The 24,568-nt window shown below is 45.0% G+C and overlaps 1 protein-coding gene across 1 annotated transcript in view; it reads left to right on the top strand.

Annotated features, from left to right (window-relative positions):
• The window catches only part of LOC144142801 (uncharacterized), a gene marked incomplete in the record, with an annotated part of 266,299 nt that overhangs the window by 4,929 nt on the left and 236,802 nt on the right, over positions 1 to 24,568 (top strand). Inside the window, 6 exon segments of the mRNA XM_077674555.1 lie at positions 7,564 to 7,774; positions 10,024 to 10,119; positions 13,660 to 13,728; positions 15,816 to 15,875; positions 20,325 to 20,444; positions 24,222 to 24,353. Of these exon segments, the coding sequence (XP_077530681.1) occupies positions 7,564 to 7,774; positions 10,024 to 10,119; positions 13,660 to 13,728; positions 15,816 to 15,875; positions 20,325 to 20,444; positions 24,222 to 24,353 (688 nt within the window).

The raw sequence follows: 24,568 nt of genomic DNA, 5'->3' as shown, positions 1-24,568 counted from the left end.
TGCGGAGCTAGTGTATTTCGCCCTTAGTCGAAAATTTGTGAGTTTATCACTTTTTCACAAGCTTTACAAACACCCATCACTGCATAACGTCACTTCGCTTCACCCAAGCTAAAATCGGAGTGGAAGAATTTGTCAACATATTTGAAAAAGGAAAGATACTCCGACATTCTCGCAGGGCTTGGCACGACGGTCGCAGATTTATTTTTTTACGATTTCGTAAGGCCGTGTAGTTGTAGCTTGTATTTATGGTTATTGTTTTTGCTGGGGCTTTTTAAAGAGAAGCTTTAGACTTTTCACTGTTGCGTCTGTAACGCCAAAACGCCATGCAGGAACACCAACATTCTCTGACGATGATGATGAACGATGGTGGGTAAAGAGAACGACAAAAACGCTTGCGGTGGGCGGAATCAAACCTGGGTCTTTTGCGTAATGAAGCCATCATCTATACGATTGCTCCATTTCCACATGGTCGAAGCGGATTGGAGAACTCAGACGACAACCAAACAATCCGTCACCAGAAAGCTTGGCTTTCAACCATCGTCGTCGTTAGTTGGAGGGGTACATAACTTCGCTGGATATACTTCGTCCTGTGTGCGCTTTTTTTCCCACTATCTTGTCTTTTCCGACACATTGCTCTGAAAAAGATTCAAGCACGTTGTTAGAGCTCTTGCGTGCAACATTCAGTAATTTGTTTTTTTTTTTTTATTGCATAACGCCGTGAAGTTGTAGCTTGAATTTACGGTTTCTCTTTTTTTTTGCAGCTGGTTTGTGGTTATATTGCGCAATGTTGCAGTTTAGTTGGCTGTTACGCTATGTTATCTAACCCTTTCTCTATGTACTATCTTTGTCCAGAGTGCCTTTAGGACTCCTTTCAGTGCATAAATAAATAGTTAGAGCCATCGCCCGTACCGCTGTTTGGCCTGAGCGCCCCCATCAAATTCAACGTACGGTATTGTCCCCCCTCTAGCAGCTGACAGAGTTTTACAATTAAAGAGAGGATTCTGGTCTCAAGGGGCAAGGGATACATAACATGGAAGAGGAGCTCATGGAAGACCTTTTTTTTCAATCAGGTGGCCCGCCCATCAAAAACTCCCGGAGGACACCCCATTGTTACAAATTAAGAATATCCGCTCTTGACAACATTGTAGCGAAATCTCCACTCTCTAGCGAGGTTCACGCTAATTACATAATCAGAGCATTCGCTGCAAGCATGCATCCTATTCACAATGCGGGCCGTATAGAACCAAGGGTATAAGAGCTCAGCGGAAACGTCCGCCGGTCAGAACCTAACTGCTACATGTGAATGCTGCCAAGTATAGGCACCGGAACACCTAACCGTTCGTTCCGATTAACGACCCCGAAAGCCCTCCACTCGCGTTCCTTGCCATTAACGCTCCACACAGTCCGGCTAAGGGCGTCACCATTGCGTTAGTACCCTCGACAAGACCAACACCAATCAAATCATTATCCCTGATTTGAAAGCGGCCACCCAAAATTTCGCTAGTGGCTTAATATCGATGCAGGCCTTCCAAATCCTGCCACCAATTACCAAATTCACCCATTTCCCCAGAAAAAACCATAAGAACTCCGGCACACCCTGGTCTCAAGGGAAATGAGGTTGCTCACAACGCGGGCCGACGGTTTACCATCCGAGCCGGGGCCAGGTCTGTTCAGGACCGACCTGTCACAGTCAACGGAATTACTTCTCATTACGGCCGTAAGATACGCTCCCGCCCATACCCAAATCCACCATTCCCAAGAACACGCACGGCGTCGTCCCTCACTCTAAAATTTTTTCCTCCCATATACTCCCTAGAGGTTCTTTTTCGCCTGTCCTCTAGTGGTCCTCCTTGTAGGAGTTTTTTTACTACATGGAACAGGGAGGTTTTGTTTGCCTCCTCAAAACAGGGCGTTTTTAGGTTATACAAAGGAGGTATTTAGGGAGTGTTAAGAAATGTTTGGGAGAATTTAAGGAGGTCAAAATGGAGTATACTTTACTTCCTGAAGGGCGTTTTTAAAAGATGTTTATGGAATTTTTAGGCGGTTGAATAGGAGCCTATTATGGCTCCCTTTGGAAGTTCTTATGTTAGTTTAGGGGCGTTTTAAGGAGGTTGAAGGGAAGCATTTACTTCTTTTGAATGGAGTTTGACGAAAGCTTAGGGAGTTTTGTAGGCCTTCCGAAAGGAGGTTTTCAAGGCCACAAGAGAGAATTTCTAGTTCCCTGCGGGAGTACTGATTTCACACGGTTTTTCTCGGTTTCAGGTTTATTTCAAACGAACTTTCGCAGACAACTTTACATGGTACATGGTGTACACAAGGAGGTTCCGAAATAAATACTTATGGCGACCTCATATTAGAAATCACAAATGGTACATTGCTAAATAACACGCCAGTTAGGAATTGAAGACAGCAATACGATGCTAGTTGAACAAACCGTAGAAACAATATTACTACAAGAACTTGAAATACGCGAAAAACAAAGATAGGCACAAACACAACCGCATGGTAAGTGAAATCATTATAGAATACTATCGGATCGAGAACGCGTCAGTACTTATCACAACTTATCAGTACGCATCAGCGCTCAGTACACAGTGAAAAAAAATGGCTGCAGTGGTTTACAACAACAAAAAAAAATTCAGTAGGTGGTGAAATGAGCGAGAGCTGTCTGCTAGTTGAACAAATTGTAGAAACAATAATACTACAAGAACTGGAAATACTTGAAAAACAGATAGGCACAAACACAACCGCATGGTAAGTGAAATCATAATATAATACTAGAGGATCGATAACGCGTCAGTATTTATCAGAACTTATCAGTACGCATCAGTACTAAGTACACAAAGTGAAGAAAAAATGGTTGCAGTGGTTTACAACAACAAAACAATTTTTTTTTCAATTTGTGGTGAAATGAGCGAGAGCTGTGCAACGATTTGATATTGAAAGGTAACAAACATTTTGTAGGGGGTAAAGGCACAAGAGATAAATGATGTAGGAGACAGACTGCAGTGAGATGGCTATGGATAAATGAGTAATATAAAGAACCAAAAATATTCTGCGGAAAATACCAGTGCGTTTTGATAAAGACACAAATGCGACAAAAAAAGTGACCGAGTCTGACGGGTTAATTGCAATGATATAGAACAGAATGGGTGGTATCGCGACAGCTTCTTTAGAGTGAGAACAAAAAGCCATGAAATTCGTGTTTTTCGAATAATTTTTAGTTGATTCACTTCGCACCAGTTGCCAATATTATTTAGATAATTGTTTGAAGTTAAATTAGTTTGTTAATATTATTGCTTCACTGAAAGATAGCTGTATTATCAGCATACAGAACGGCCCATCAAATATTCCCTACGGAATTCTCTTTGACTACTATCCAATGATTACAGGATTGAAAACAAATATTAGTGAGCGATATTGATGCGATAAAAGTTAATTAGTTCTAAATCCTTCACACGTGGTTTGGTGCAGGCAAGGTCCAAAAAGGCATGTTCCACAAACGCATGAGCTCTGTGTGCCTTCTTGGGATATTGAATGTTGAAAACCCAGAACGATGCAAACAGGCTACACAGTCCTCCCAGTAAATATGATGCAGTCAAGATACGCTGGCCATCGATGTGGAGGCTAACTTCCCCGTGCACGGAATGCAGGCAGGGAGTCAGAGGAACACCTGCCTGAAAAAGCAAAAAAAAAAAAAAAAATGCCCCACACGTAAAATTCAAAACAGACACTATGGTTAAATGAACTTAATAATTCGGTACAGTAATAAAATTGTAAGGCCAGGTTCCCTGCGAATTCCAGTACCTAAATTAGGAATGCAAAGGCTTCATAAAACCAAGCGCCAGTACATTAACCATCGTGGCTTTTGCAGCAATAAAATAGATATTACTTCCGCACAATATGCTCGAGCACAACTTTAAATGACAGTGAAGATAAAATGCAAGTCTCTGTAGGTTGATAGATTAGTTTTTGTTTTTGACTGAAAAACACTTTGGTATTGCATGATTTTGTTAACTGCTGTTTCTTGCTTTAAGAAGCCAGCTTGCATCTATTCAAGTGAGTGGGCACACAGTTAAAGATGCAAACCCTTACACTGCCTCTCCCCTACCATGGTGGCTCACTTTCATAGAAAAAGGGCAGCTTTTGCGAGCTGGACGGCTGTTGCAAGCCGTGGCAATACTCACTTCTGCTGGAGGGGCCAACTTGGTTTCCGAATGCAGCCTTGCCTTGTACAGCACAGCCTATCCTGCCCTAAGATGTATGAAGTCATTCAACTCGATCATGTATCAGGATCTGCAGAAGAAAATCGTGTCAGCAAATAATGAATTCATGCCGAAAAGGCACCCACTGTTTCAGTTATACTTGCAGATACCCTCACCTATTTCCCTCCTGGTGTTACATCCAAAGCTAATTTGTTACGGCTCGTCTCATTAAGTATGGTCATCTGTCATAACACAGCTAGTCATACAGGAAATTCCTTCACTGGGTCAGAAAACACTTTCTTTTTTTTACAGTAGTAATAAACTAGGCAACTCAGTCATCCGTATTCTGACACCTTAATATTCTGTGTCACCGAGCTGACAAGCATGATTGGTGCATAAGGTCATTTGTAGCCGCAACCGTTACTACAGCCTTGTTAGCTAACGTAAACCTCGTTCATGGCACCAAATTACTTGTGATTGCATGGCAACAAAAAAAAATCAGCTGAAATGGAAACGCTATTCTCGCAAACTTACCAACGCTGCATGCCACACACACCTGCCTTAGTTAATTTACCGTGATTGTAGAAGTTTCCGTCACGCAAAACCACAGGGCACTTTTTGGAGCTGCAAGCTGCGTGTCAAAATCGAGTGTCAGATGAATCGAGTAATTTTTGTGTATGGTCTTACTACTGATTATGACAGTTATTACCAACAAAAGAAGAGTGTGTGCATTGTTCTTCTAAAAAAATGATACCCTTTTTTATGCCCGGCAGACTTATGTCATGCTACGGCAAACTCGGTTCTCTTTCATAAGGGCATGAATTTGTTTTTATTTACGTGGCCTTAGCTGGCGACTGACGGGCCCCGATTGTATACAGACCCCTCATTATCATCCGAAAGGGAATAAAAACATTTCAGTTTCGAACCACGTCGTCGTCGTGGTCCACACTATATGCATTTAATCGTTCGATAGGCTCATAGCATCTTTTACGCACGTCACCGTTTCCTTAATAGGGTACGCTGTTAGATGTGAAGAGTCGACTCAAGCGAGCAAACAACCCCACCGAATCTACAGGGCACAGTTTTCGAAGGGGGTGGCCGTCTGATCTGCGGCTTTCGCCGACCAGAGCGCTAAGAATGAGTCAGAGCCTTGAACGAAAACAACACAAAGACTTATATTTGGACAGGCAAGCCATCAGGAGCGTTAACGAATATATATTACAAAGTAGAGCAGTTAACTGAAAAGAACACGAGCAGTTCGATGCATATGAGAGACAGAGTCCCACAATATTCACCGACCGGGCCCGACGATGCACCGCTGTCGGAGGCGATTCGGCTACCTGAGTAACCGTCAAGTTGCTTTGAAACGACGCCGCGCGCGACAAACGATTTCATCTCGCATGCCCTGTTACAAACCGGCCTACAAAAGAATGCGAATGCATACCCCAAAAGCCACAAACAAGTACAATAAAACGAGTGTGCGCTTTTTTCTTTGCCCGTGCGTGTACGTGCTGTGTACAGCACGGGTACTTCGCAGTTAACCCTATCCAAACGTTTGAGAAACGCATCCACTGGTGACAGACCACTTACCAGCGAGCTGCCTACAGCTGTCGCCGTATCCAAATGTTGTTAGCGGCCGTTCGTCATGTGACAGGGGCACATAAAAATCTTTCCACCAAATGGCACTACTAGTCCTTCTCAAATAAGAAAAAATGATGGCCCAAGGCGAGGCGCTTGAAGCTCCGGCCGCACCAAGTCACCGGCCGCGCTGCATTGATAGCACGGAGGTTGTTTACATCCGGGCATTAAGTCGTGCCGCCAGGGCAAGTTGAGTCGCTGCAGTCGGGTGCGTTGGCGCGCTGGCATGAGAATTTAAATTGTCTATATATGCGCAAGCAAGCGAAGCAGATGAGCATTGCAATTGTTTGCAACGGCGAGAACTGTCTCACTGTTAGCAGCAGAGTTTGACAACACCTACCCCCAAAATAAACAGATTGAAACAACACGGCCGCGCTGTCTGCTTGTGATCGCGCTTACTGAAGCATATATACGGGTATACGTACGGTATCGGTTTTGTAGCTGCATGCACCCGTCACGTCCTGCTTTCTCGTTCTAATTAGCATTAGTCCACGGTTGAAGTGCTGACACACGGAAACAACACAAGACTAACATGGCGACCGCCCGCTTGAGATGATTACCCCAGATGGGGAGTTTCTTGTGGACGTGGTTGTATACAAGGAACCGAACGCCATCTCACAAATGGTGTTAAGTCGTTCTAAATCCTCCCTTTTGCTACACGGATGGGCAACGGTACTACCATGGAGGTTCGTCCACTTTTTTAGACCATGCCTAGGGAGTACATTTTTTGCTATAAGTACTTTTCAGGGCACATTACTTGATTAAAACTCCATTTTCGGCTAGTTTGCGTTTACAGTGAAACCTTCCCACACCTACAAAATTCGTCCTTATCCACTCTTCACTGTAGCAGTGCCCCGCGCGCGGTTCCCTCGCCGCCTTCCCTCACATACTTCAGGAATGCCCTAATAACCCCTTTCTAAGTGCGCAGGGGGAGGAGCAGCAGGAGGAAATGGTGGGAAAGTCAGACCTAGAGGTGCAAACCACCATGGTGAACGGAGCTACCTCAACCACTACCCGGCCCAGGCTGGGGGCCACAACCGCCCTTTAAACCACGGAACGCCTAAAAAGCGCTTCTATCTCTCTCATTCTCTTTTTCTCATTGAAAAATGTGAACATAATTTTCTTAGGCAGTGCATTGATCGCCGTCAGTCATAGAAGTTTTCGATCCGCCGCTATTGCTTAGTTTTTAATTATCGGTTATATTGTTTGAGTTTATCCATGCAGCACACTAGAAGGGTGCTAGCACATAGTTTGAAGCATTACGGAGATGTGGTGAGATTAGGTGAAACAGATGAGCACGCCACGAAGTTGCTTGGTCGAAAAAGGTAAATGTGGTGAAGAAGAGGTGCTTCTTACTGTCACGGCGGTTTACCCCTGTTTGTGAAACCGTGCTTCCCCGTCACTTCTTCCTCGCCTAAAAGTGTGTTTTGTAAACATTTTACCTAAAATACAAGTTTTGTAAACTCGTGGCCCCTAAATTAGCTTTTTGAGACATTGAAAAACAGATCAACGACGTTTTGATGTATGCGTTGAAAAAAAGAGTCGCAAAATATTTATCGCACCCCTCCTTGTGCCTAGAGCACTGTTATGAAACTAGTTTCCATAGTTTTCGCACAAATATACAATATTTTAAGTGCCTGTTCAAATGGTGTGCCTGTGCTTTCAACTGTTTGGTAACACACTGCAGCTAAATAGTTTACAGTTCAATCTTTCTGTGCAGATTCTCGGTCGCCATCGAATTGGGAGCCTCAGCCATGTTTTGCACCGCCTATTTCGAGAACCCAGACCGAATCACATATTGCGCGATTTGCGGCTGTATCCCAGATGTCCTTCACATTCTTGACAACGACGCTCCACTGTGCAAACGATGCTTTCGTCGTGCAGTCGGCTCCAATCCTTTGAAAGGGTCCAGCGAAACGGTAACACCGCAGGTAAAATGCATGTTTTTCGCTACTGCGTTTTTATATTTTAGTACGTGTTAAAAACAAGTTTGTGCTCGTTTGTGCTCGTTTGTGCTCGTACAAGTTTGTCTTCGTTGTGCACAAAAACAAGTTTGTGCTCGTAGCGTTTCATTTTTTCTAGTAGAAAAGAAGTCGGGAAAAAGAATATAACCCGACCGAACATCATGTAGCCTTGCTTTGTCCCAGCTCCTTTCTACTGCAAAAAAATGCACGCACTATGACCGAAGCATGTGTGCCTCACGTGCAACGTCGAAACAAATTCTATGTCATAAAGAGCAGGTTGACTACACTCTTAAGTTTTTATTGATTGATTGATTGTAGGGTTTACGCGCCAACGAAACGCAGGCGATGAGGCGCGTCGTAGTGGAGGGCTGCGAACTAATTTGACCACCTGGGAATCTTTAACGCAGGCCTAAATCTGGAACACACGGGCGATTTTGCTCTTCGCCTCCATCAGAAAAGCGGCCGCCGCGTCCGGGAATCGAACGCGCGTCTTCGTGCTCAGCAGCACAATGGTTGAGCCACTCAGCAACCGCGTCGGGTCACCCTTAGGTGTTACATGTGCGATAATGTGGGCACAGGTGCACATATGACAAACTGCGAGAGCAATTGCTTTCCTTTTGCAGCTATCAAAATCAAATTGCTTGGTCTTTTTTGAGCTTATTCGTTGTCATGTGAAATTTAATCTTGAACGTTTAAAACGCAAGACGGTGAAGAAACCAGGAATACAATGCAGACTAATTGACTTTACGGACGGTAAAACGCGCACACGCACCACATTCATACTTTTGCAGGCCGACTCAAATACAGGTCTACCTCTTAAATGAAATGTCGACAAAAATTATAAAAGGCGGAGCATATGAGCGTAATCACCAACCAGAATAAATCTGTCACCTGACCTACAGCTCATCCTCTCTCGTGTTATCCTCTTCACTAGTGCAACAGCTGCTGCTCTCGCAGCTACTGTAAACCCACAGAACGCCATCGTACAATGTGAGCCAACACGTTGCAAAAGACTGCATCACAATATCGCGTGGAAAAGCTGAGTCTGTGGGAAGAACGCACACGCAGAGTAGCTAGGGAGGCCTCCTTCACCGGCAACCAAGCTGGTGGGAGTTTCCGATTGACCGCCGAGAGCCACTCATTGTATTCGCGGAGCAAAGGTTTATGGAAAAACTTATTTACGCGACGTAAAGGGGCTGAAGTTTCCGGTGAGACCAGCGGGGACCACCAGCATCTCTATCACCATTACCTTTCCGGTGACACGATGATGCTTGATAGAGGAGCTCGAAATGGTCAACGTAAGATGCCAAGTGTATTATCGAGAGCCTAGTAAGAACAGAAGAGAATGTATTGGGAAAGAGGGTTCGAAATACCTAATATACAGAATAGGCAGATTCGGAAAGGGAACGTGCATTTGCAACTATGCCGTTGCTTCCATGATTTCTCGTTTAGCTTGCCATCGCCGGCGGTGCAAGTTTCAGTTCTGATTCCTTGTCTTCCCTCGAACTTCAGATTTTCAAATTTGAGAAATGGGGCCACCTCCAATCGTGCAAATTCCGTGCGTTTAAATATTACAAAGCCTAGGAAATGCCGCAAACTTGCCTTCCTTCGAGATGAATTTACAGGATAGTCCCGGACTGGGTTCTTTCTTCGGGTAAAGCAACGTAGGCTGCGAGAACGCACACGTCACTCCTCCTAACTATCTTTGTATCCTTACGTGCGCCAAAATTCCAACGCATGGGGGTTTTCGCTTTTCGCCACCTTCTGAAAAGCAGCCATCGCCACCGGGATCAATCGCGCGTCCTTAGGTGGAGCATCTCTAGCGTTATTAGAGCCAAACACTCGCAAGTAGAAAGAAATACTAGAAAAATAAGTCTTATTGGTTTGTTGTGTCGGCGGTGGGGATGCCCATCTTGATATAAAATCAGTCGTGAGATTACCACAAAACGAGATGTAATGTAGAGCACGGCGAAGTAATAAATAGCCTGTTTCTTTGTCTGTCAATAAAAAGTATACGACCTAAGCAATATGTGCTCACGCTATAGTGGGAAATAAATAGAAAAAGCTCTTCACTATTACCGGTAAAACTATTTTTAAGTTTTTTGTGAAACGGGAAATGGACGCAGCTTGGAACCATGGGAGAAGAGCTGTAATTTAAAACAATCTCTTGGGAATTTGAGATGGTAGCGTAAATTATACTTTCTTTCATTTAACAGCCGGAACTTCGATCCGTTACATGCAACGAAGCTTTTCGTGATGCCTTTGTCACGTGTCCTGGATGCCGTGGCACTGGGAGATACGTTGAATTCAAGGTAAGAGTTCCGTAGTTTAAACAATCTGCCTAACCATCAATAAAATTTCTGATTGTCTGTTCACGGTCGCATGTATACGAAAAATATTTAGAGTTGCAAGTTTGAAATATTCATGCAAACGGTGGTCTTTTGGGTGGCTTGTTCCCAGCATATAAGAAAAAGAATTCCCAGCATATACGAAACTGGTTTTCCTACACCAACGGTGTCGAATTATGGCGTGGTGAGCAGGAGCCTGTGTGAAAAAGTTTGTAGGCCGCGGTATACTCCGCGAAATTCCGCAGCCATACGCATAAATACAACCGATTGTTTTTGTCATCTCACACTCGCACTGACTTTGCCACTCTTAAGCAAGTATATTTATGGACATTTGCAAGATGAAATATCAACTCAATGTTTAACAGATTATTCGGAAACTTTTGACGAAAAGTTTTGCTGATTTACCTGTCTCATGAAATATTCAATGCTGCTCTGGCAAATACCATGCCATGATATTTTCTGTACAGTGGCAGCCTTTGCTAACGCTTTTTTGATTACCGAAAATGGAGACACTATGACAACGCAGGCTACTATGTTCTGTTCGCTATCTGAGAAATTTGCTTGTGCAGTTTTAAATTTACTCACAGGATGAAGTAGAAGAAATTTCTCTCACAATAACCTTTCAAGCCACAGCACAGAAACACAAGCAAAGTACTACATTCATGCTGCTGTCATCACAACGTTCTCAGAACTTTCTGGGTATGTGTTGCTTCTCTTACATGTTGCTTCAATACAAACGCTGCGCCATAAGTTGGCGTGCTGAAGCTGAAGGAAGCTGAAACGCCCTCATATTTTGAAAACGTGTTGATCCCGTAATCTGAAACGCGAAACAGGCTTACTAATAGGGCAATCAGATTCTATGGTAGAGGTTTATTGCTAAAAGTTCACGCGGAAGCCATAAATGCTCACAGCAGTGAACCCGCTCTCGCACGAACTGTGAAGCCCCGAACAGATAGCGAACAAAATAAATTACCTCGACAGCTAAAAGAGAAATATGTTATGCAAAGAGCAGTTTTACCGGTGGTTTTTCAATGAAGTTATAACTAAGAAAATCATATAGCCTGCATGGCGGGGTTGTTACATGCAACACTTCCTACTACCAATGTTTGAGTTTACATAGTCAAAAAGTTTTACTGCAAGCGTGACTTACAAGCACACGTTATCCTGAACTTCACCTTGACATACAGGCAAACTTTAAAAAATGCATAAAACACCCGTCTCAGCTTGCTTTGATACAAATCTTTATGGTGAGTTTTTTTCGCTACCTTTTCGAGAAATGTCGTCTCCTGCCCTCTCCGTAATTTTGCACAGCGCAACCGTGAAACAAGAAAATGTAGCATTTGTGGTTCCAATTTTAAAAGCAGAGTTAAAGCTTGAGCTTGGTTCGTGGACGTTTGCAAAACAATACCAAGAAAAAACTTCCCCGGCGCGCGCCACCTGGCCCATCCTTCACCCAGCCGCGTAGGTGGAGCGAAGCCTGGCCTACCTAAGACATGATTGCGCGCGCCGGCACCGCTCGACCTTCGAGAACACTCTACCCAGCGTTCGTGGCGTGACCTCTCACGTGCTTTTTCCGTCCCTAGTTCACGTGCGTTTACGCCTGAAGTGAGAAGCACAGGACAGCTAGAGCTGTAGACGCCAAGTTCGCGAAGCCCACTGCCGCCGGTTTTAGCACGTTCTACGCGGTCCACTTCGGGAGCTATCTGAAAGTCTGTGGACAGAATGCCCCGGGCCGGCCAGTCATGGCGAACTTTCAACGCCAAGTTGGGAAATTCACGTGAGGCGCAACATCCGGGCCTCTGAAGAATGGTCATCTGTTTCTCCAGCCTTGCAGCCCTAGCGAGAGCTGTGCGAATTTCTTTTTGGCAACGTATTATAAAAAATTGCGGCCGCGTTGCCTTTCACGAGGCGATGCCTATAACGTCTGCAGGACGAGTAAAAATATGTATCCTCTCCCCCTTTCTCTCTGCGGAAGGCCTACCCTGAGATCACTGGTGCATTTAGGGACTTGCAAAGTCAACTATAAATTACTCTGTTAGCCAAATCTTTTTATCTGTCCATTCATGTTGTGCCGGTGGTACACCACTTGTCACTTACAACGGCGTCAGGCGAGTAAGATATTTTGATGCCAATGATGACGAATTTTCTATGAAAATGGTGTTCTAACTTTGCGCATGCAAAATTTTTCAAACGTCTAAAATGAATAGCAAGCCCATGAAAACCACTGTGGAAAAGTATAGGAGGAGGTGCTCAATAACTGCTCATCAAAGATGCCAAAAAATTCGGTGTGTACGACATATAAGCGGTGCGATGATGTTGTATAAACTTCGTCAGGGCTAATGACATGGCAAGATGTGCATCACGGCTGAGAGAGAGTGAATACGTGTTTAATTATTGACCAACTGATGGCTTTGGCTTTGAAGCTTTCGGAAGCCTTCTCAGCTCAAGATGTATAAGCGCGGGCTTCTTGAGTGTCCATTTTGTCAAGCCACCGTTGTTCGTCTCGGACTGAGTTCACAATGGCTGTTCGCCTAAGCCCGCGGAAACTTGTACAACAGAGCAAGCATGCCTGCCATGGGTCTCAGCCATTTCGTTCTGTGCGAAATTACAAAAGTGGGGAGGGTTGATTGGGATGAAGTTACATGTGTCTTTATAGAAAGGAGTGCCATAAGCTAGGATTACACGCAAATACCATCGTTCTCTATGTAGAAATTTTCGGGCTTAGGGAAGACAAACAACGATTCTATTACCTATCTCTAGTGCCTTCTAATGATTAGGAATGTATAGGGATACATGCGCTCACATTACGCAACTCTGCCGGTCCCACCTGCTTAATGCACAACAGATATGCTTATTCGCACAGTATAAAATGTGACCGTGCCATCCTCCTGCATAAAATAGTTCATACGGGCACGTGTGTTTTGGCGCCCATTTCTTTTGTTTGCTCCTTCCGCACGCTGTACTCGACGATCTGATCCCCTGAACATTGTGCCATTCCGGTCGAATCTTGATTGTTTTAAATTTTCTTTTTTTCCACGGACTGTGGAATTATGGAATGAGCTTGATGGGTGTCTGCGCAGACTCGGTGCTGCGCAATTTGAGAAAGAGTTACGTAATAATGTGTTTTGTTGAACTGTGCTGTTCTTTCTTCTTTCTGCTGAAACTCTGTACTCACTCCTGCTATGTCTCAGAAACTGAGACAGCAGTATTTGTAAATACTGACCCAAGGTTGCTCTAACTTGTGGGATATCTACTGAAGGCCTAAAAGTGGCGACGAAAATTCCTCTTTGCTTTTTATTTGAAATCAACGAAGGCATCTATGATCACGAGGAAAACGCATCTCTTTAGGTGCGTCTGCTTAAACGAAGAAAAATGAATTTCAGCTCAACGCATCAAAATCGCTTTGTTCATTGACAAAACTAGTTGAAACTTTTTAAGAAAGAACACTCACCAAGAAATATAAAATTTAGAGCTCTTATTTAATTTCCACTTCATAACTTTCAGGCCCACATCCGGGCGGCCCACCCTCATCTTTGGCATTGTGGACAGCTGCAACAGGCTAATAAAGCACAGGTTTGTGATTTACCCACTCAGGGGTAATTTGTGGAAGATCTAGGTGCACACGGAGATTGATAGTAGTGCAACTAGAGCTTATGCTGCTTTTCACGCTATAAACACGCAGCCATATCCGGAGGTATAGCACCTAGTGCTTGGCCCGATCGCTGTTGTTTAGTTACGACGGAATAAAATAAGGTGTTACCAGAAAACGATGTCATCAAATAAGGATTGTTTGTTGAAGCTCGCTGATAGAGTATTAAAGCTGAATGCGCTTGTCTTGGCGTAAAATTGTTGTACTGAAGTGTCTTTGACGGTTGATAAGCAGGAAATTTACGTACCCCTAAAAACGTTCGCTGGGTTGACAAATGCGAAATAAATGTGAACTGTGAAACAAAAAAAATGGCAGCATCTCCCCTCCGTGGATGATGGCAAGGGTGCGGAGTACGGGGACTCGAAATGATATCCACGTTGCACCCCGAGTGACATCCGATTTTCGCCCCGACCACCGTTAGATTTGAGCCGTGAGTTGCGCCTTGATTATTCCTTGATTATTCCCTAAATGAAACTGCAACTCATGGCTCAAATCGAATTTCGCTTGATTTTCTCTTGATGGTGGTGCGCGGGCGGATGGACGCGGACGGACGGACGGACATTCGGAGGTCCTAAGGTACTCCGCACCGCTACAGGCGAGGGAGTAAGCCGTTTGACTCTCGGGTACTAACTCACGACCGTAGCCCAATGGGTAAGACGACTGACACTAACTCGGCCTGGTCTACCAGACACAGGCTGAAATCCTGCCTGAGCCTGTGTGATTTTTTGCAATTTCAAATGCTTCGCGCACGGACGCGGACGGACATTGTGCGGTACTAAGGTACTCCCCACCGAAAATGACAAAATGTGAAATACTCTTCACCTCAAAAATTGGCTATTCCCTACTAATTAGGATACCCTGTTGCACTGAAAGGCCTAAATTAGCCGCTGAACATTTTAGTACGGCATTGAACTCTTGAAATGAAAGGTATAGTTTCGATGGCTAACTTTCCAAGCCATAACGAGTTTGACAGAAATGCCCATATTGCAAGTGTGACCTAATAATTCTTGTATTTTGATGTAGCCTTTGAGAAAACCCTTAAAGCCATTTGCTTTGTGTGATTTTTTGCGAACTATTTGCCTTTTATGCTTGCTTTATTTTGTTTACTTACTGCTCGTTTTGCTTAAAGTTCATTTAAAGCCGCAGAGGTGCAACGACGCCCTCTGGCTGCAGCTACTGAAGTATGGCAATATGTGCCATTTGGTCGCTCTGTGTACTTCTGAGTCAATATGAACATTTTTGGAGCAGTTCCTCAATCAACGGACACATACTCCTAAATGCAAAATAGTAGTTCATTCCACAATTTTTTCATCACCAAAAGTAGAGAAAAATGACATGACGATCGCAGAACATGTTGAGGTATGTATAAGAAATTAGAAAGTGTTGTTGACAATGACACCATCTATTAGGGTCCCTCTTTGTGTTCAACAAAGTAATCTTTTGTTCTTACGTAAAAATATTTGTACACAATATTCTAGGCAAAGTAAATCCTAATGTTTTACATTTATTAGCATCTGATCCTGTCACATCATTAGTGTTTAACCTGCGGGAATTAAGAAATGTATTTACCTAACCCGTTATTTGTTTACTTACTGACTGACGCTCGTATTTCCAGTTTATGGTACTACCCATAACAGTGGGCCATGCTACCCACGTTATCACATGAAAACCTCATTACTTGAAGCAAAGTGGTCGATTTGCAACGTCTGCTGCTTTTTAATAGCAACTGCCGCGTAGGCAACGTGCCCATTTGAGGTGTGCGGAAAACATCGAGAGCCCAAGGTTATTCCACCGTGCAACGGGTTGTTTTGATATATAAAAGATGACAGTTCCCATCTCAATCAGAGGAGCGCCACTTGAAGGATCGAATAATGAGAAATATTACCTTGCCACGAATTCGGAAACACCGTCAGCGGATTACCTGCCTTTGTGAACCATAATTTTGCTGCATTGGAATTTCTATTGTAAGTCATTGCGGTCATTTAGTGCATTTCTCTGTTTGGTTTGACAGATGGGAAATGAAATTGGCCGACCTCCTGGATTTGAAAGTCAGCACCAGGCAGCCGTAAAAGTATGTTTATGCACAGCATTATTTTACAGCAACTAGAGAAATTGCATCCTCCACTTTTCCCCATCTAAAAAATCTCCAAAGAACCAGGCTAAATTAACCAGTCTTCATGTTTACTTTGGCACCCCTGTATGCCCGCAGATAATTGATATTCCGCATTAAATTGCATGGAGAAACGCGTTATGTACACGTACAAACAACAAAGCTTTTTGTATGAATGCGGCCGGGAATGCTAAGGTTGAAACCTACATGGTTGTTATGAAAGTTTCGACACTTCACAGCTTAATGAAACAATATTGTCTCAACCGTATATTTTCAATTGGGTACCTATCAACAGCTCGTCTCACTTAAAATATTCCACAATATGCTATGAAAGCAGCTTATCTCCAACCGAACTTGATAAAATCAAAGCGCTGCTCTTGTTCCATATGTGCTTTTCGCTGTGACTTGATGACATGTTATAAAAAAGTCGTGTAAACTTGCTACAAACGCTGGTACGGCAACATTGGAATCTCGTCCTTTGAAGACCTATTTTACGCACTTTTGTGGCCATTTTTAGTTTCCCTTTCCTTCCGCGGGAGGATACTGTAAATACGACAGTCGTACAAAACTACACGAAGGAAAGTGCCCATCCAAAATAAAATGAGACTGAACATACTTATTTTCTTGAACTGGGGGAGCTTTCCTCTTCCACAGCCAACACAGTGCCTGGCTGCTCGCGAACGGTGTGTTACTGACAATTCAATGTCCCTGATGGTGTTCACGTACCCGATAAGATTTGGCCCGGCCTTTTCGCACACTCCCATTTTAGGACAGAGTTTATATGACACAGATCGGTTGAGCCACACAAATAATTATTCAAAACACATTTTTAGTATCTGGGTTCATGTCTATTATGAAGTAATGCCATGCTAATTTTATATGGGTTCGATATAAACAATTATGGGGGATGGTTACAAATATCTAATACTGTGAAGAATACAGCTTTGTTGACCATTGCGGTGATCTGTTGCTGAGATTTCTGCTGCAGCTTCATGTTCACCCCATGTGGCTGCTGCCAAAACTTCCTGATACGCCATTTTTGCCGACAGCGGTTACAACAACTGGCTCTCCAAGGTTCTTTCGGCTCTTGCACAGTGGCGTACGTTCTCAGTATTTCCTACCCGCGACTCGAACCTTGGAACTGTCACCCATGGCGATCGCGAAGGAAGATCTTATCCCACGCGGCAACGTATACAATGCGCGTCCAGAACTCTGTACTGGGGCCGCCGCTGACGTACCCAACCTCCTTCCCAGCACGGCAACCACGCTTGACCAAAACGCCCTTCTGCTCTGCTGGTGTAAGTCTCTCTTCCCCTGCGACCCCATTGCCATTTATCTTAACTCTATGACGTCGCTCCGTCCGAATTCCTCAGTACCACTTTACTACTTTGCTGCTTCGTTTTCACGGCAAGCGCTCTGATTTTCTACACCTAACAGCACCTTGAAAGCATATCTAATGATTTCGCCTCAAAAGCTGCTGGTAGTTGGGGCTGCAACCATACGTACGAGCGACTTGTAACAGCTCACTTAACTTGCCAAATGCTGCACTGACGAGAACAAATTGTTTAAAAACTAACCCAATTGTATTCAAAACAGAAATCATGGGACTGTAATAGTGGTCTGTTGTATGGTCGGCGAGATAGCTAGTGTTCAGCAGCGGCGACTTCTCATGGGTCAGCGCGTATGACGGAAGCGAAGTTGCAACCAGGTCGGAAGCCAAGTGGTAAACAGGCTAATGGTCTCCTAGGCTGTTCCTTCCTAAGGGCGTCATATGACTGAACAATCACCGCTCGCGGAGGCTATTTAAATATTTGGCTGACTGTACGCCCTTCGGCTGCAACAAGAAAAATTTCACAAACGATTAGTGAGCAGGAGCAGTCCAGAGGAGCATTATTTATTCTGAGCTACGCTAAAGGCAATTGCACATCCCATTTCAGAATGTTTATTCTATGGTATTTGAATGTGTTCACCCCACAATGCATATTTAGGCGCGTTGTCCTAGCTGGTGGGGCACAACAGAGAGTCGTATTATAATCGAAACGCGCGCACCGGTAAGCAACAGGCAAGGTTTGGTGGCAAGACACGTTCGCGGATCAGGCCACGGCACCTGACGTTAGTGCTAATGGAGCCAAGACCAAAGACGTGGTGATCGCGTACCACCGGTTTCTTCCCTACAAGATTCAAGGAATTGTACTCTCAAGAAATAGCGGCAGAATTTTCACGTCAGAGTGCGGTGAGAATGGTATAAAACCCCATTATATTTGGGAGGCTGCGTTTTGAATTATAAATTTGTTCAGGTACTGAGCAGTGTGGAGGAGCAGGCTATGCAAGTTTGATTTCATCTCCAAAAAATATTTGGTCATCTTCACAACTGAGATGCGAAGGTTGAGGAAACAGCGGAGATTGTGGTCACTAGCTTTAACCTGGATTTTCTTAGGTCTGCCTCTTTCGCAAGAGGAGGATTGGTAAAGGAAAGCTTTTTTTCATGGATAGCCAGGTAAATCAAAGACCGCAACCACCCCTTCTACAGTGCAAGCTACAAACTTCCGAAGTCCAAAGCTAAAGTCCACAGCCAATGTCCACTCTAAGAACACAAAATAAATGCAGGGAGCCCCGAATGCGTTGACAGGGCAATCGGATAACGCTGGTGTCGTAGTGCGAGGGATCCAGGTTCGATTCTGACCACGAGAAGCGTTTTGTCATTCTAATTGGCTTCATGTGTTTTTTGTTGCTCCTCTGCTAACACTGTACCCCTCGGAACATTGGGATTGCCTGGTGGTAAGGCAGCCGATTTCACGGATTTAAGGTCCCGCATTCGATTCCCAGGACCTCCCAAACCACATTTTGTTTTCAAGCAGAGCTTTACTACTTTCGTCCAGAGATTTAGCGGAGGATGCGCAAGGTGACCTTTCACCAGAGACACACCCCCGGCGACACAGCGATCGAAGCGCATCGCGTGATTCGCCGGGCCTGCTGTCGACGCTGCGCACAAAGCCACGTTGTCAGTCGATCTGCGCAGAACGAGCAGCGATCGCCGCCGCCGCTAGGGCCGAGGCAGCCGACCACCCCCGCAGCCTCCCAAGCATGCGGCGCTGGGTCGTCTCGGGAAACGTGACTCGTCTCGCGCCCGGGGACGTTGCGTTCACCGTGAATGAACAGCGCGTTCGCCGCGTTCGCCCCGGCAAACACCGCGTTCTCCCGGCTTCCTCCTGTGAGCGTTGCACGGAACTTAATGGCTTTGAGACGTGTTCAGAAATACAGCTAAATGAAAGGTCAACCAAGCGAAACCAAGACTCACCCAGAGTAAGCCAAGCTTTTGCTTTGCATATCCTTTTCTTGAGGCACGCACCCCGAGCACGTGGGCTCCTTGCATCCACGCCACTTTGCGTCACGATTCTTAGCTTAGCATTTCCTCCGTTGCCACTTCGTTTATGATGAGTATTCTGTTCACATTCCGCACGTACGAAAGAAAGCTTGTTGATTGTGGAGTTTAACGCGCCGACGCTTCACAGGCGATGAGACTCGCCGTAGTGGAGGGCTCCGGATTAATTTTGACCAGCTAAGGATCTTTAACGTACGCCGAATCTCGAACACACGGGCATTTTTGCTTTTCGCATCCATGAGAAAAAGAAAGCTTGCACAGCTCCGCTGTTAAAAAGGTCAACCTACCTGCGATTCGGCGGCCTGCATGGTTCCCTGTGCTGCCAACGAGATGTGCAGAATATGCGGCGCAGATCATTGCGCCAGCTACACAGTACCCAACATATTTTTACCATTTTCTCACAGGACCGTGACTGTGAATACTCGTTCCTGTGGAGGGTGCACTATGAGTCGGAGGGCCTGACGCAGACGAACTGTTTTCGCTCCGCCAAACAATTTTCTTTTCACAGTTCACCAATAATTTATGTTGCGCTTTGTCCCCGACTGCACCCATGTAGACGGCACGCTGCCATCTACAGTGTACTGCATGCTCACGTGTGCGTCATTCCAAGTGCGGGCTCTTATTATTACGATAGTTTTTGTTATAGGAGTTTATCACTCTCTACACTGAAATATACGCAAAATGTAACTGTGGGAAAAGGCTGTTTTTTTCGGCAATGTACAGCTTCCGGAGTAACACAAAAACGCTCAAATCCATAAAAAAGCAGTTCGCCGACCGAAATTTGTATTCAAATATTTCAGCCCCACAAAATGTTTTTGTTGCAACTACACGCGACGACTGATAATGCGCAGTTCCAAAATATCGGAAAGCTTGGCGTTTTGTTAAGCACTGCTAAAGCCTAAAAGCTAATATAAGCTATAAGCTACGCCGACTCAATATCAGAGTTTTTATTGTTAAGTGGTACTTTACTCTCTTCAGCTAATTGCAAAGATGTAACAAGAACTTTCTTGCCTATTTTTGGACTCTAGGAGGGGCACGAAGATTCCACTCAAACGTCGGCCGGTACAGGTCGGCATACCACCGAGCAGCGAGTTAACTGTGATTCATACCCTACTGAAGGCATAACCAGCTCAGGACAATTGGACCATGTGAGACCAATTTTGTGCTTTTTCTGAGATTGTTCTTCTTCTTCCTACTGATTGGTGAAGAATTTCACTGCGGATCTGTATATACCTTGGGAAACCGCTTGCGTGTGAACGGTCACAAAACTCTGCTAAGCATGGTGTGCATGCGCCACAGAAACAGGGAGCGAGGGGCGCCAAGCCACAAAGGAAGAGTGGACGTCGGGGTGTTTCACCGTGAAATACACAATTGTCACGTGTTTTTGGCATTCACGCCCCACAAGGAAACATTTAAGGAAACAGTCTCCCAGGGGATCAACTGTTGGGGCGAGAAACAACGGAGCGAGCAGCGGCGGGATCGCAATCATCAGGGCCTCGTGGGGGGACGCAGCTGTCAGAGAACAAGAGCGTGCCGTGATGCCGGGCGTAACCGTTGCCGCCGCGTAGACCAGCCGGCACGTAAGCATAGCGGTACTGCGACGCCGAATGAAAGCGGCCGCGGGGATGCGGCGACTGCGCTGCGGCCACAAGGAAATTATGTGAACTTAGATATAAATGCGTTACTGTTGTACCGCCCTCGCGCCAAAACAACTTCACTGTCAATCGCCTTCACGTATTACAATGGCCTATCACCGTAAAATAAATATAGAAAGATTGAAAATAGGTACTGATAGCAAAAGGGATGTTCGATTATCCGATGATCGTTTAGACACCCGGCCGGCCTCAGCACGACTAGTGGTGGCCGAAAATCCTTGCGTCCATATAAATCAATTCCTCACGCTTTTTCTCGTCGCCGGGCTGTTTGGTTCTCGTTGTTCTCGTCGCCGGGCTGTTCTCGTCGCCCCGAAACTATATTGAAAATTCCCGTGTATATAAACATTTCCGACGGAGCTACCAAAGCATTGAAGCATCAGCCCCAGAACTTACAAATTCCAAAGCGGTAGTCACACAACTACGTAGCAATTTACCTTTTCTACTCAGGGTCTAAGTTAATGATTTGTGAAATTTGTCAATATGTTTACACAGAGTGAAAGGCCTTCAGGCCGCGAAACGCAGTTTTTCTAAGTTTTCAGCTTCTGGCTCGTAAAAAAAGAACATTTTTGCCTTGACCAGAACCCCAGAAAGACTTTTACTAGATGTATACACCTGCTGTGTCATCGCTTGCAACGCACCCGCCTTGCACGCTTCCAAATCCATGAGCAGTGAGTGATCAGTATTTTCATCTGTTGGGATAAGAAATAGGCTCTGTGTCGTGTGAAAGAAACGCCGTATAGAGAGCAAGTATCTTTGTTTTTCCTCACACCAATGCGATCGTGCGAACAGAGAGAGAGTGAGAGAGAACCTGTTTATTTTACAACTGAGATTTAGGCGGAGGGATGGCCGAGGCCGATATGGCTTCGGCGACTGCAAGGGCCCATGCGGTCAGTTTACTAAACTAAACCGCCAGGTCCGAGATCCCCAAGGCCTTTTCCCAGTGGTGGGGCGTAGGGTAGGAGGTAAATGGGTCGTGTGGACAATCACAGAGCAAATGAAAGTTTGTATCACGTTCATGTCAATGAGGACAGTGTGGTGTTGAAACTTGTGTGAGTGCGTGTGCGTGAGCATGGCTCTGTGCGGGAAGCAGTGAGTTTTTATGATGCGCCACATGCTGGCTGCAGCGCACCTTAGCGACGGGTGCGGTGGGGGATAGTGCCTGCGGAAGAGTCGGTAGTACCTGGTTACTTCGCGGTATGTTAGAAGAACGCCAGCATCATCCTAATCCAAAAGAAAGGTGTCATGAAGTACTTATAAAATGACAGGCCGATCAGCTTACTGTCAGTCGTAACAAGGTACTTACCAAGGTAATTGCTAACAAAATTTCTGCCAGCTTAGACTTCACTCAACCTAAAGAACAAGCAGGGTTTCGTAAAGGCTATTGAAAAATGGACCATATTCACACGATCAATCAGGTGACAGAGAAATGCGCTGAGGATACTGAACCCCTATATATAGCCTTCATGGATTATGAGAAAGCATTTGACTCGGTCGAAACCTTAGCAGTCATTCAGGCATTACGGAACCATGGTGCGGCGAGCATTATGAAAAAATACTAGAGGATATTTACAATGGCTTCAAAGCTACCATCATCCTCCATAAGGAGAGCAGTAAAATATGTATAAGGGCGTCAGAAGAGGAGACACAATCTCTACAATGTTACTAACAGCATGTTTACAAGAAGTATTCAGAACATTGAATTGCGAACAGGTGGGAGTAAGAGTTAATGGAGAATATCTCAGTAACCTCAGAATTGCCGATGACGCTGCCTTGCTAAGTAACTCGGCGGACGAATAGCAAAGCATGCTTACCGCACTGGATAAAAAGAGTAGAACCGTGGGCCTGAAAATTATTATCCAGAAAACTTAAGTAATGACCAATAACCTCGGGACAGCACAGCGATTTCAGATAGGTGGCGAGGCAGTAGAAGTGGTAAGCGAATATATCTACTTAGGCCAAGTTGTGACCACGAATCGCAACCACGAGGCAAGTATAATTAGAAGGATAATAAGGGGGTGGAGTGCATTCGGCAGGCATTCTCGGATAATGAATGGCTGCCTACCATTTTTTTCGCTGAAGAAGAAAGGGTCTCACAGCTGCATCTACCGATACTCACCTACGGGGCAGAAACTCGGAGGTTGACTAAGAGGGTTCAACTTAAATTGAGGACGACTTAGCGAGCAATGAAACGGAGGATGATAGGTGTAACATTAAGGACAAAATAAGAGTGTAGTTGATCAGGGAACAAATGCGGGTTAAGGACATATTAGTAGAAATTAATAAGAAATGGACGTGGACAGGGCATATATAGCGAAGGCAAGATAACCGTCCGTAAGGGTAACATAGTGGATCCCTAGAAAACGGAAACGGGGCAGAGGCCACCATAAAGTTACATGGGCAAATGAGATCAAGAATTTAGAGGGGATAAATTGGTCACAGTTCGCACAGGACCAGGGTAATTGGAGATAATGGGAGAGGCCTTTCCCCTGCAGTAGGTGTAGATAGGCTAGTGATTATTATTAATATTATTATATTTATTATTATGTTAAAAGTGCATACCGAGAAGACATTGGTACACCGTTTTTAGGCGGGAAAAAGGGGCCTGCTCGGGCGGTCAGTGCTCGAGCTTGATGGGGAGCCTTCTCATTACCGCCTATAGCGGTGTGGGCCGGGGTCCACAGCAGTGACACGGGTTGGGTGAAGGGCTGCTTCCGCAAAATTTGCAGTGCTACTTTAGAGATGGTGACCCTGGCCCAGTGCAAGAACTTTCTCAGAACGCGAAAGACACATCATAGCGTACGCCCCTCGTTCATTCGTCCTCGTGTCGTCGTGCGCATGCGCTCAGTAATGTCGAACCTTCTGTAGGTGATCATTACCTCCACCTTGCCTGACCGCGGATGGTCCACTTGGCGGAAGAAGAAGCCGCGCTTCGAGATTTTGCACGTGCAAACATCTGCTAAACTATAATTCGCGCTTCCACAGTCGGGTACGAAAATGTCGAGGAAAATGACAAGCTCCCTCTGGCATTGCCGAACCTAAGGTAATTGAAATGCCGTGCTACAGATGTCGACCATGACACTCCAACGATACTAAGACAACTTTTTGTCTCTCAGTGATCACAGCTTCTCCATTCAGGTCTTGAGCGTGAGTTCAAGATTCCCTGAATTTTTTACCGAAATATCTTCAGGCACATTATCACACCTGTAAAAAACCATAAAAAGGGCTATTTTTCAGCAGAATTTAAATTTTTTTGCCATTTGTGTTGAATAGCAGGGAAATGAAGACACTATGTCATGGCGCTTGGAGAGTCAAAGATGGTTCGAAAAACAGCTGCTAAAGTACTATGACCTCCATCTCCAAGATTCCTACTTGATTGAAGGCAAAGATTCCAGCTATTTTGAGGTGAGTGCACTGCTACTGTCCAGTCACGGGGCAATAGCAGTGACCCTAGTGATAATTGTCAAGAAAGGCAGAACCTGTCAATTCAGCGCTACAAGAAAGTGCAACACAAACGGCCACTGCGAGTGTGGTAGTGTCAGCCAATACCAGTTTTTTTCATCTCAGATAAATTTTAGGCATTGCGTCTTTAGTGTAGTCCTTTGCTTGTTTTCTGTAGA

Source organism: Haemaphysalis longicornis, unplaced genomic scaffold (assembly GCF_048455015.1).
Source record: "Haemaphysalis longicornis isolate Haplotype H1 unplaced genomic scaffold, Haemaphysalis longicornis Haplotype H1 scaffold_6, whole genome shotgun sequence".
Lineage (NCBI taxonomy): Eukaryota > Metazoa > Arthropoda > Arachnida > Ixodida > Ixodidae > Haemaphysalis > Haemaphysalis longicornis.
Note: the sequence above shows the minus strand (reverse complement) of the source record. Positions and strands in the feature narration are given on the sequence as shown.